The sequence below is a fragment of the Acipenser ruthenus genome, chromosome 41 (genome assembly GCF_902713425.1).
Source record: "Acipenser ruthenus chromosome 41, fAciRut3.2 maternal haplotype, whole genome shotgun sequence".
Classification (NCBI taxonomy): Eukaryota; Metazoa; Chordata; class Actinopteri; order Acipenseriformes; family Acipenseridae; genus Acipenser; species Acipenser ruthenus.
Window position 1 is genome coordinate 4944500 of NC_081229.1, and position 14585 is coordinate 4959084.

General features: G+C 40.4%; 1 protein-coding gene across 1 annotated transcript; it reads left to right on the top strand.

Moving 5' to 3' along the window:
* The first annotated feature begins 6682 nt into the window (after window positions 1-6682).
* LOC117433807 (uncharacterized) lies at window positions 6683-13214 on the top strand. Its single transcript, XM_034056226.3, has 4 exons — window positions 6683-6798; window positions 8204-8563; window positions 11272-11616; window positions 12384-13214. Exons 1-4 carry the CDS (start codon window positions 6735-6737, stop codon window positions 12518-12520), a joined length of 906 nt encoding a protein of 301 aa, XP_033912117.2. The 5' UTR covers window positions 6683-6734; the 3' UTR covers window positions 12521-13214.
* The last annotated feature ends 1371 nt before the right edge of the window (window positions 13215-14585 follow it).

The following is a 14585-nucleotide window of genomic DNA, read 5'->3' on the forward strand; positions in this document are numbered from 1 at the left end:
GCATTTGTATTACTTGTATTGTAACACTTGAAATGTATTTGCTTACGATTGTAAGTCGCCCTGGATAAGGGCGTCTGCTAAGAAATAAATAATAATAATAATAATAATTTGTCTTGTCAAAATTACAGCCTTCTATTTTTGAGCCAGCATTATTATTATTTTTTTGGTATCTAGTATTCATGTAAATGCATCTCTTTCTAATCCGTGCTCATTCTACTGCTTGTGTTCACTGTTCAGGAAAAGTATCTCTGCATAAAAGTATCACACTGCATTGAATATTTCTAACTCGGTTGGAATGACTAAATTAAAACAAACAAACAAAAACAAGACCCATTAAAACCACAGTTTTAGTCCTTTCATTTTCAACAGTATAAAATATGTGCTACAGTGTTATTTATTTATTTCTTAGCAGACGCCCTTATCCAGGGCGACTTACAGTCATAAACAAATACATTTCAAGTATCACAGTACAAGTAATAATACAATTAAGAGAAAGATAAATACAATGACTTTGGTTCAAGCAAGTACAAGTGTGACAAAATACAATTCAATAATACAGCAGATAACACAGTGTCAGTGATAGTTACATCAGGATATGATTAAATACAAAATACTACAGATTAAACACTTGGCAGATTACAATATTCTGAGGTACAGGATTAAATGCAGTAAAATAGGGGGCAGATAAGAGCAAAATAAATCATATTTAAATGAAGGGTGATAGTGTCCCAGGATACAACAGAGGAGTTCTACAGGTGTTTTTTGAAGATGTGAGTCTTAAGGATGTGCCGGAATGTGGTCAGGGACTTGGCAGTCCTGACATCTGTAGGAAGGTCAATCCACCACTCCGGAGCAAGGGTGGAGAAGGAGCGGGCTCTGGAGGCAGGGGAGCGTAGCGGAGGTAGAGCCAGTCTTCTAGTGCAGGCGGAGCGGAGGGGTCGAGTGGGGGTGTAGGGAGAGATGAGGGTCTGGAGGTAGCTGGGTGCAGTCTGGTCAAGGCATCTGTAGGCTAGTACAAGAGTCTTGAACTGGATGCGAGCGGTGATCGGGAGCCAGTGGAGCGAGCGGAGTAGTGGAGTAGCGTAGGCGAAGCGAGGCAGAGAGAACACCAGGCGGGCAGCAGAGTTCTGGATGAGCTGGAGCGGACGGGTGGCGGATGCAGGGAGGCCAGCCAGGAGGGAGTTGTAGTAGTCTAGGCGGGAGAGTACCAGGGCCTGGACCAGGAGCTGGGTAGCATAGTTGGTGAGGAAGGGTCAGATTCTTCAGATGTTGCTCAGGAAGTCGGCAAGTGCATGCCAGAGTGGAGATGTGTTGGGAATAAGAGAGGCAGGGGTCCAGGGTGACTCTGAGGTTCTTAGTGGAGGAAGAGGGAGAGAGTGTGGTAGATTCCAGAGGAACAGAGATAGAGAGATCAGAGGAGGGGGAGGAGGAGGAGGGAAAGAAAAGGAGGTCAGATTTAGAGAGGTTGAGTTTGAGGTGATGCGAGTGCATCCAGGAGGAAATAGCAGACAGACAGGTAGAGATACGGGAGGGGATGGTGGAGTCAGAGGTGGGGAAGGAGAGGAAAATCTGAGCATCATCAGCATAGAAATGGTATGAGAAACCATAGGATGCGATGAGGGGACCCAGGGAGCGGGTGTAGAGAGAGAACAGGAGAGGACCCAAGACTGACCCTTGGGGGACTCCTGTTGAGAGAGGGCGAGGTGTGGATGTTGCTCCACGCCAGGTTACCTGGTAAGTGCGGTTGGAGAGGTAGGAGGAGAACCAGGCCAGAGCAGTGCCAGATGAAAGCAACCAATCCTGGACCTGCAACTGCAGAGAGCCAATCACAGACTGTCAGCTAGACTGGAGCACAGACACGGCATCTTTCAACAACAACAAAGCGAGACGCGGACAGTTCAGTAACATTGCTCCATTCATACAGATTCAGGAGAGAAAGGTTTTGGCTGAAGGTAGAAACATGGTCAGTAAGGAGGCATTTTAGAGTGGTGTTTGATGAGAGATTGTACTGGTAGTTTAGACTCCATCCACCCGGACTTTCCAGTAATTCCTTTGTTCATTCCTCAGGCAATGTCCAGATTATACATAGGGGTTTAAAACCCTAACAAGTTATACACAATTTAAATCGATTTACTAAATAAAAATTCATTGTTTTTCTCTTTATATGTATGTCATCCTTGTTTTTTATTTTAAAAAAAATGTTTGGGACTATTTTCTTAGAACGTCTTTACTCAGCGGCAAGGTACCCAACAAATCAGTATAAGTTCAAGGTAAATGTAAAAGGTTTTAAGGTGTTTTTTTTAAAAGAAACAATGGTGAATATACTTTTCTAATAGAGATAGTGCCCTCTCGATGATGGCTCTACAGTGTGATAGTTGACCTTGACTTTAGTTAGTGGCCAGGCTTTCGACTCGAGACGAATAACTCCCGTCGCGGTCAACTATCACACGGTAGAGCCATCATCGACGGGCACTATCGCTTAAATTAAATAATAATAAAAAAAAATCTATGAGAAATCACTAATCAAATCAAATTAAAGTAAAGCAATGCATAATAATAATAATAATAATAATAATAATAATAATAATAATAATAATAATAATAATAATTTAAATATGTCTAGTTGCTTCTGGTGTTTGGAAACCCCTTTGTAGGGCCGCCTTGTCGGATTGTTTACAAGAGCGTATGTTTTCTTTTTTTTTTGTATGTATGTATATATATATATATATATATATATATATATATATATATATATATATATATATATATATATATTCAGTATTGAATAGTCAGTTGAAAGTAAGCATTATATGTACATTCGTTACTTTACAGTAATGTGGTGTGTGTGGGAGTCTGTTTATTTCAATCTCTGTAGAGGGCCTGCTCACTGTGTGATTGTATTCGTTTCAAGTTGTTACTCAGACACCCCGTTATTGCTATGCGGTAATAATAATAATAATTTAAAAGACAAAAAAAAAAAATTGCTTTTCGGAAAGAGCTGTGATAATTCGTGCTGTGTGATAGTTCATAATATTGCGCTGTCATATCATTTATTTAATTATTTATTTGTTTCTTGTCACCACAATGAAGTAAAATAGCAGAGAATACGAGCTAATTAATTTGTCTTTTCCTCAATGAGCCCGCCCTAAATAAGTGGATGCCGCCCCATAGCGTTCATGCTGCCGCCGGGCCTGCAAGCACCAGTGCATTATCTGTCAGGAGGTTTTGTCATCAAAACTCTAAATCCTGCAAAACTGAGACGCCATTTATCCAGGTCCGTGTACATTCTAAATCGTAAATCGGAAAACCAGAAAACGACTCGTTTTTCTATTTCGGTTTTTCAATAAAAAAAAATAATAAAAAATCGACCCGTTTTTCATTTTCCAATTTTTGAGTTTAAAATACAAAAACTGATTCAGGCTTGTTTCCCATTTTTCATATTGCTTTTTGCAACGGAGTATTCAAAATTACCGCATAGCAATAACGGGGTGTCTGAGCAACATCTTGAAACGAATACAATCACAGTGAGCAGGCCCTCTACAGAGATTACAATAAACAGACTCCCACACACACCACATTACTGTAAAGTAACGAATGTACATATAATGGGCAGCAGTGTGGAGTAGTGGTTAGGCCTCGGGACTCTTGACCGGAGGGTCATGGGTTCAATCCCAGGTGGGGGACACTGCTGCTGTACCCTTGAGCAAGGTACTTTACCTAGATTGCTCCAGTAAAAACCAAACTGTATAAATGGGTAATTGTATGTAAAAATAATGTGATATCTTGTAACAATTGTAAGTCGCCCTGGATAAGGGCGTCTGCTAAGAAATAAATAATAATTAAAAAATGGAATAATCTGTAATATCAAAAATAAATAACAGACCAAATAAAAAAGCACTACATTCTCCTCGTATCGAATGTGTTTCGGTGTTATGACGTTTTCTGCATCATGATATCTATATCTATGGATGCACGGTCCGTTTTTGCATTCCGGCCAATCGTTTTTGCATTCAGAATCGGAAATCGCAAAACCATTAAACGACTCATTTTTCATTTTCTAATTTCTGACTTTAAAATACAAAAACGGATTCAGGCTTGTTTTCCGATTTTTGGTTTTTGCAACAAAGTATTCAAAATAGAATAATCTGTAATACAAAAATAAATAATAGACTGTAGTGACGAAAAATAAAATCAGTCTCCAAGAGTCGGTGATAAAAAGGTAGTCTTTATTCAAGCAGATATCTGGAGAGACAGCACTTCACAGGAAATCTGTTAATGCTTCTCTAACATGTACACACTTAAACAATGATAGATATACTAACGTATCGGAAGAGGGACAGACCTATTCAACCAAACGTGCCAGCCCCTTTAGTGATCCTATGGCAAGCTCTGTAAGATGCGAACATTTCCTCTCTCCCTGCGGTTTGCAGCGCTTACAAAAGAAGGAACTGCGATACAATGCGAAACTGGAAACAGAATTCACCCCCACCCTTCACCATATTCTGTTACAAAAGAACCCCCCACTGCAGCATGAAAACACTTCACAACATTTAATATCTTAAAAATTATTTAGCTCCTTCAAGACATTTAAAAAAAAGGTCAGACACGGCCAGCTTTCTGTGTCCCGCTGTTACGACGATGCAATAATTTCACGCCTGTGCTTTTTGTCGTGGAAGTGTTCTGTCTGTTTACCAACATTATTTAGCCTGTTCCTGTACAGTTCAATTAACATTTATATCCGGCTTTATAAATTAACTTTATAATCTGAACTGAATTAAGCACATGTCCAGGGCGCTCATGTATATTTAGAGCTCCCCTTTCACGGGTACCCAATTGGTTTCACTTGGGGGGTGCATGCGTGTACATTCCGGCCAATCGTTTTTGCATTCTAAATCGAAACAGAAGCTTTTCCACTAGCAACTTTCAATGCGTAAAATGACAACATACATTGATGAACTGCGAAGATTCAAGCCCAGGAATCTCATTAAGTTCTGTACATTATATACATAGGCCTACCTTACTTTACTTTCTACGTGTAGTTATAAATACACACATACAAATGACTTTCAAAATGCTGTTGTGAACAAAATGCGTGGAAGTGGTCCCTGGAAAAAATCCAAACACCAAGGCGATCCCTACGTTGAAAAAGCCTGGGAACCCCTGGCCTAGCTCTAATGCTAGATTCAGACTAACTCTTCTGACAGAAAGTGCCGTTCACTGTGAGCAATTTCTTTTAATTTCTAAATGGTTCAGCCCACTACTAGACCTAAAGGCCATGTTCTCAATTTTCACACCACATTTTTTTTTTATTATTATTAAGACACAGCCTGTCAGATTCAATTTAATTGGTTCTAGGGGTCCATCAGATATGCAAAAATGTCGTATCTCAGACGGAGTCGTTATACTACATTGTAGTAGTTGCTTATTAACGTCGGGAAGTTATACATTAACAATGTCAGATAGTTCAGTGCGTCTAAAACACCACAGCACGGTACTGCACGTACAGGCCTACAAGGAAAACCACTGAAACTTATTGCAAACAAAACAGTATTTGGCAATTTACATAACAGCGTTCCAAAAACAGTTCTTCTCGTGCTTTCTTACTCTATGCCAAATAATCAGACAGGTATCTTTGCACCGTGCGAGTTAACACAACACAGAAACAACATGAGAGCGCGCACACTGTCTTTGGAGGACGGCAAGATAATCTTGTTTCAGCTTTTTAACGGTACAGTTACTGTATTAATTGTACTGTTTCTTTAATTTATCATGTTTAAACTGGGCAGTAATATGAAGTCTATAAAGTGAAAGTGACTTCCCAAACGCTGCTTTCTTTTAAACTGCACTGACTCGATTCTGGCGTGCTACGAGCTGAATGTATTGCTTTAGACCCATAATAAAATGCACGTTGATTAGTTTCTACCAGTAGCGTTCGGTTTGTAGCAAGCACGTGTAAATGTCACATGCCTGAGGTCCTCGGTTAATAGACGGTGACAGGTTATACTGTAGCTTTATTACAAAAATGCTGACCACGTGGGAAAGATCGTTATTTAATCTTGCAAGCCCTATATCAAGTCGTTTAAACATTGAATCCTCAATTTTTTATATCAACATTTTTTTTAATGAAAAGTGATATTCTTAATATCAACAGTTATATTTTTGATATCAGCTAAACATTACTGGTATCAGTAAGTGCCCTAGTCTCACTTGGTTTACGCGCTATTTAAGCGCTGGTAGAAGGGTGCGTAAACTAAGCCAGAACAGCGCCCTAATAGAATTGCTGCTAGCAGAAATTGAGGACTAAATGTCAAAAGTGCTTGGCATAAAACCATTTACATTTTACCTTTACTCGTGGATAACGTGTAACTTGGCGGGAGACGGTGTTCTCGCGGTTTTTTGACCCCTCGCTGTTTCCCTCCATTCCTTATATATAGGCTACTATTCATTCATTTTCAAATCCACTTTATCCCCAGCAAATCGCTCCCTTCCACTAACCATTCTATCAAGCTGGGAAGCGTGCTGACAGAACTGAAGCCTAGACGTGGAGGTTATTGCGGTTACCCTATGTGAAATTGCAAGGCCAAGTTAGCAGACTTCCGATTAATTGTGATAAACTGCCCGAGGTGTTGCTATATGCCTGTGTGCGAGGGTGGAGCTATTGGCACACTGCGTAATTAAAAGACGCCGCTAATGTAAATCACACCGGTCTGTATCTCTCTATCGTGACAGAGCGCATGTATAGGTCCATCATGATTCTACCGTTTACAATTCCTGTTGCCTTTTTCATCCTATGCGCAGGTATGTAGTAACGTGTTTTGTTGTTGTTGTTGTTGTTTATGTATTGATTTGTAACTTCATACACTCAGTAAACTGTAGTAAAACTAACAAGAACAAAATTAAGTAGACGAGCTGTTCTGTAAAGAAAATAGAGGTATAAACATCCGAGCGAATGCCCTCGTGGTATGTGCGTTACCTAGGGAGGCTGCTTATCTCTCGGCAGGCTGCTGTGAGATGATGAATGGGTCAGTGGAATGTGTTTCTCTGCTCTTGTTGCGATGCTGTAGATTCTGGTTCATCAAAATTCAACTAAACATCAAATATTGACATCGATGAGCAAGTATTCAAATTTAGTATATTTGTACATATATTATTATTATTATTATTATTATTATTATTATTATTATTATTATTATTATTATTATTATTATACAATGTGGGGTTGTAGGCTCACGAATGAAAAGCCAGCATGTAAATATCTGCTTCTTTTTTATCTGATAAATTTCACTTTTTAGATGCGTGTTTTGTTGGCTTATTATGTTTTTCAGTACCCGGTGCACTTCTAAGATTTTTTAAAGATCTGTTATTAATTGTTCAATAGGTTTCAAAGCAATCCAAATTAAGAAGTCATGCCTTACGTCAAGTCCCAAAAAATTCAAATTGTCGTATAATTTAAAACACGGTTTGTAGAAATGATATAGAATGAACGGAGTTCGCTTCATAAAGTCGGATAAAACCTGCTGAATAATATTACGTTAACATATTGAATTGCATACCGCTTTGTAGTTTTCAATAAGCCTAACAAAAACTGAAAAAAATTGAAAACGTGACATTTCGAAATTCACATAAAATACTTCTCTGCTATTATGGCTTAGACTTTTGCGATGTCATTTTGTAGTTTCTTTGATTATATGATGATTAAATAAAAGATCTAACTTGTGTTCATAGTTTTTATTAATTATTTTTATTATGTCTCAATCCTAAAATTCTAGGTGATGCAAAACATTTGGCCATATATGTATATGAATACGTATATGTATATGTACATGTATATGTATATGTATATGTATATGTGTATATGTGTATGTGTATGTATATGTATATGTATATGTGTATATGATATATATGTATATATGTATGTATATGTATATGTATATGTAAGGACGCACGTCAAACATAATCTATAGAATTATACTTTTAATGTCCATTAATATCTTTTTGATGTACTGGTAGCTTGTGTGAAGTTTGAAATAATCTATTATAAATCAGTTATTTTCTTAAACAATTCCAGCCTGTTCCTGTACAGTTCACTGCCCACTATACCTCTGTCTCCGTATATGTTAACGAATTTTGGGCAACGGAGAAAAACTCTAAGTTGCTTTTAGTATGCTGATGTTTTTTCTTCTTTCTTTAATTTTATTTTAAGCTTCTGCTGTTCAGAGCACATTCCTCGTGCACCAGTCCCCAGCTATTCTGCGTGCAGCTGAAGGCACTCGCGTCATCCTGAACTGCACCTTCCAGAGCGCGGGCACTTTGCCCAGTGTCGGGCAGGCCAGCTGGTGGCGTGGGCGCGTCCGGGAAGGCCAGCTCGTCTCCAACAGCAACTGGGTGTTCAAGGGCAGAGTGTTCGTTAGCGAGCTCGAGCTATTCCTGAATAGGAGCACGGTCTCGTTACAGATAGCGGCGCTCCAGAGATCTGACGCCGGCGTTTACTACTGCGAGGTGGAGTTTCTGCAGTATGCCACACGCTACGGAGGAGGGACCACCCTGGAGGTCATAGGAAAAGGTAAAGACAGTCGTTAGCGTGTGGGCTCAGTTAAACATGTTCATTTCCCATATAGCGTCATTCAATCAAAGTTTACAAAGGCGCATCTATATGTATTGTACATAAAGAGTTTAAGTAATGTAATATTTGTATTTCTTCTTTTGGTTTTACTGTTTTTTGCTGTGCAGTGCGGTGCTTCGGGACGCGCTCTCCTTCAATGTCTGCAATGCATTTGCACTGCGAGTTTGTTTGCTTTTTGCCACCTAGTTATAGATCTTTATTTCCAACACGGGCAGGTTCATTTCTCCTGTACTCGCAAAGCCTTTTGCGACTTCTGCTTATGACCGATTCATTGAAACGGCAATTGATTTTCAATAGAAACGGCAATTGATTTTCACATTTCAATAGTCTGGACTTCCATTTAACTGGAAAACAACGTACATGTCGTTCAAACAATGGGGAAAAAAGAAAGAAAAAATACATTCTTAGCCACCCAACTTGAGCTTTTTGCTCGATAATATTTAGCACATAAAGCTTATTTTTAGCAAAAGGTCTAATGCCACTGTTAAATTTAAAATAAGGAAGGATATAACTGAAAGTAAACGCAACCTCTTTCAAAAGGTCAAATAAACAAAGATTGTGGGACCTGAAGCGCAGAACGGTTATGATGCAGAGCATCTGCTAATGACTAAATAATAATAATAATAATAATACAGCGTCTCTATAGAAAAAAAAAATCCTTAATTGATTTCAATATTTTCGATTGAATTTCGCAGACAAACTTTTAGGTCTGTGTGAGTATCAACGTTTTTCAGACTCTCTGATACATAACAAGCAAAGTGTATACCTTTACTTTTTATTTCTATTTATTAATACATTTCCAAACTCCTGAGCTGTAGAAACTCACCAGAGGCATCAGACTGAACAGCAATCCACTACGCACAGCACAGCAATCCACTACGCACAGCAATCCACTACACACAGCACAGCAATCCACTACGCACAGCACAGCAATCCACTACGCACAGCAATCCACTACGCACAGCACAGCAATCCACTACACACAGCACAGCAATCCACTACACACAGCACACCAATCCACTACGCACAGCACAGCAATCCACTACACACAGCACAGCAATCCACTACGCACAGCAATCCACTACGCACAGCACAGCAATCCACTATGCACAGCAATCCACTACGCACAGCACAGCAATCCACTATGCACAGCAATCCACTACGCACAGCACAGCAATCCACTATGCACAGCAATCCACTACGCACAGCAATCCACTACGCACAGCACAGCAATCCACTACGCACAGCAATCCACTACGCACAGCACAGCAATCCACTATGCACAGCAATCCAGTACGCACAGCAATCCACTACGCACAGCACAGCAATCCACTACGCACAGCAATCCACTACGCACAGCACAGCAATCCACTACGCACAGCACAGCAATCCACTATGCACAGCAATCCACTATGCACAGCACAGCAATCCACTACGCACAGCACAGCAATCCACTACGCACAGCACAGCAATCCACTACACACAGCAATCCATTACACACAGCACAGCAATCCACTATGCACAGCAATCCACTACGCACAGCAATCCACTACGCACAGCACAGCAATCCACTACGCACAGCACAGCAATCCACTACGCACAGCAATCCACTACACACAGCACAGCAATCCACTACACACAGCACAGCAATCCACTACACACAGCACAGCAATCCACTACGCACAGCACAGCAATCCACTACGCACAGCAATCCACTACACACAGCACAGCAATCCACTACACACAGCACAGCAATCCACTACACACAGCACAGCAATCCACTACGCACAGCACAGCAATCCACTACGCACAGCACAGCAATCCACTACACACAGCACAGCAATCCACTACGCACAGCACAGCAATCCACTACACACAGCACAGCAATCCACTACGCACAGCACAGCAATCCACTACACACAGCAATCCATTACACACAGCACAGCAATCCACTATGCACAGCAATCCACTACACACAGCACAGCAATCCACTACGCACAGCACAGCAATCCACTACACACAGCACAGCAATCCACTACGCACAGCACAGCAATCCACTACGCACAGCAATCCACTACACACAGAACAGCAATCCATTACACACAGCACAGCAATCCACTACGCACAGCACAGCAATCCACTACGCACAGCAATCCACTACACACAGCAATCCATTACACACAGCACAGCAATCCACTACACACAGCAATCCACTACACACAGCACAGCAATCCACTACACACAGCACAGCAATCCACTACGCACAGCAATCCACTACGCACAGCAATCCATTACACACAGCACAGCAATCTACTTCCTATTTAGCACAACCTGAGTAAGGTTATAGCTTCATGGTCATTGCTTTTGTCCACGCTTGTTTTAAGGGCTTTAAGTGAATTGTTCTCAATGGTCTGGCTTTCTGATGCTCCAGTATTGAGTTACTATAATATATATTTTTTTCTCTACAATCTGCCTTTTCTACTTTGATCTTCATGTTTGGAATATCCAGGGCACATAACAATCAAGCCATCATTTGTCAAATAATTAAAAGAATAATGTTTGCTTAAACAAAAATGAGACTGTGTTTAAAACTTAAACCCAGGTTATCATTATCGTGTAACATTAGTTTTTTTATTGTATACAAACAGGCGACAAAGACGAATACCCTCCCGTGTACCAGTACCCGCTGATCATCGAGGCTAACGAAGGAGAGGCAGCAGAGATAGTCTGCGTTTGCTACGGATCTCCTGACTGCCCGGATCTGAGACTAGATCTAGTCAGAGTGTCGGCTGGCAAAGAGGTCTCAGAGCTCAGCTCCTCTCTTCGGCGGAGAACGGAGAGCCGTCCGCTGGAGAGCTACAACAACGCTTCGGAGGTGTGCGTGCGGGTCACTGGCCTGGAATACTCGGACTCCGGGGAGTATAAGTGCCGGGGCTACAGCGGCAGCGGCAGTGTTATCATGAGCGGCAATGCGACTACGGTGGCTGTAAAAAGTGAGGACCAGAGTTCGTTTTATTCTACTGTGTATATCATCCTATTATTATTTATTTTGTTTATTTAGCAGACGCTTTTATCCAAGGCGACTTACAGAAACTAGGGTGTGTGAACTATGCATCAGCTGCAGAGTCACTTACAATTACGTCTCACCCGAAAGACGGAGCACAAGGAGGTTAAATGACTTGCTCAGGGTCACACAATGAATCAGTGGCTGAGGTGGGATTTGAACTGGGGACCTCCTGGTTACAAGCCCTTTTCTTTAACCACTGGACCACACAGCCTCCTATTCAATTAATGTGCTACCTAATTTAAATTACTTTCCGCTAATAAAAAGTAGAGCGTTTTAGACGCAGTTCAGCAGTTACAATGCAATATTAATATTTCAATTCAGTATATACAGTAAGTGCAATAATACTACTTGAATACAATATGCTGAGACACAGAGAGCTGTAGCGATAGTCTGCAGCAATACCCCATTGCGCTCGTTCATGGGAGCGCGCTCGCTGGACCCTATACTCACTTGGCTTACGCACCATTTACGCACATTCCCTACAGCTGTGCGTAGGGAGGAATTGATTTATTTATTTCAACATGCATTTTTTTTACTTCGATATGTATTTATTTGTTTATGTGTGTTTGTTTTTCATTTTGGAATTAAATATCCTCCATAACCCAAGTTAAGCGCCGAGATACGCACTTCAGTCTCAAAAGGCCCCGCTGTGTTCTATGGCTGACAGTGACGTCATGCGGTCTCTCCCCGCAGGCTCCTGGGCTGAGGTTCTCGTGGATGATGACTGCAGCGAGGACAGAGTCTGGATCTTCGTTCGGATCGCGATCACACTCGCTCTGGCGGTCCTCTCTATAGCAGCGGCCCTTCTGCCTGCCCGTACAGCGGAGTAGCTTCACCAGAGGAGCCTGCTTTGAACCGCCGCCCACCTGTCGCAAAAAGAACATCCGAGCAAATGTTTAGGAATGAGAAGAGCCTGTTCAGCGCATCCACCACGTGTCCTTACTAATGGGATCGATTTTAATAGGACAGAATCTCATTGTATTTCAAATCTATTTACTTGACCTGTTCCACGCATCACTCTTTGTGTGCCTTCTGTTCAGAATGTGTTCATTGCTAAGTTTGTAATAATAGGCCCGATTCACAAAGCTTTAACGACTTACAGATTTTTTTGTAACGTTTTTTAATAACAGTTCTACTTTTATTGGTGTGTGAATGTAGATTTGCAATGCAGTAATTAATAAATCTATTTAATAAAAAATGACGTTTTTTTTATTTATTTTGTATCCAGTAACAGGAAGCATAGACGCTCGACCAAACAAGAAGGGCTTGAATTGAGTTAGAATAACTAAAATCACATTACATTGAAATACATTTATTCCATGCATTTCCTGACACTGCGCATGCTGTCCTTGGTCCCGACCAAATATAGCAGTCGCTTATTGTAAATGACGTGTTTTAATACAAGTTCACTTAACATGAATTGCCTGTCTGTGCGAATTCTTTTTCCGCCCCAGTGGAAATGTGACTGTGGTGGTCACTTCACACCATCAGTAATGTGGCTGTTAAGTCAGCACCGATGTACAGATCATCAGATAAACAACTTCCGTTCAACGAGTTCTTGTTTTTGCTCCACTCTCTATGTGTATGTCCAGTCACCCTTTATTGCAGTCCTTCCCCACCCATTCACACAGTCAGTATGAGGTCAAAACTACAGGGCCGGTTTCACTAACCCGTTGTTTAACACGAATCTCTGGACAAATGTTTCGGGTCAAATTTTCATACCGAACATAAGTCTCCTGAGATTGTTCAACAATCAATCAAGTAATTGATCATTGATCAGCATGACTGTTATTACTGACACGTGTATAGTTCCAGTTGTATGTGAAGACTACGGTATTGAAGTTTTCCAAATGCATTTATTATACCATGATTAATGAAACGCACACGCACATGTTTTCAGTTGTATTTGTAGGCTTCTGTAAAGAGTCACATGTTGTTCTGAATAAATTATAGTCCGATATTCCATTTGGAAATTGATTGTTAATTGCAGCTCTAGTTGTTTTTTTACTTTATAAACAGTTATTACTAGTAATCAGATGTTGATTACATTCTATAATGAATGCTAAAGAAGGTCCTTCGCAAGTTCCCTCACAATAGCACAGTGGTTATCTAGCTATATGTTAAAATATACAGAACATCTGCCTGATGACACATTATATGACTTGTACTAAAGAAGGTCCTTTGCAGGTATCGTGCCTATTGTACAGGCAATTCTCTAGAGGCAGTATATGAACAATTCTAAAATGGCATGTGCATGGTCATTAACTAGGGCAGCAGTGTGGAGTAGTGGTTTGGGCTCTGGACTCTGGACCGGAGGGTCGTGGGTTCAATCCCCGGTGGGGACACTGCTGCTGTACCCTTGAGCAAGGTACTTTACCTAGATTGCTCCAGTAAAAACCCAACTGTATGAATGGGGAATTGTATATAAAAATAATGTGATATCTTCTGACAATTGTGAGTCGCCCTGGATAAGGGCGTCTGCTAAGAAATAAATAAATAATAATTATATATATATATATATATATATATATATATATATATATATATATATATATATATATATATATATATATAACACATGATTGCACATTTCTAATATACAATGCTAATGTGTTCTTCACAGAGAAAAAGAAAAATCTAAAGAAAAAAGACAAGGTGCGTTAATCTAATACTGGATCCATTTCAATGCTGCTGCTCAATCTGTCATATTGGAATATAGCACACACAGCTTCCCTTTGTGTATACTTCATATAACTCAGAAATGATAATAGAAATGCCTTATTATTGTCTGTTTTCTATATTGATTAATAATCACAATTGCACACCTATTTCTGTATTTGTATGTAATTGAGTGTTACGAGGACATGGAAACACACTCTGGCGCATTATGCTGAT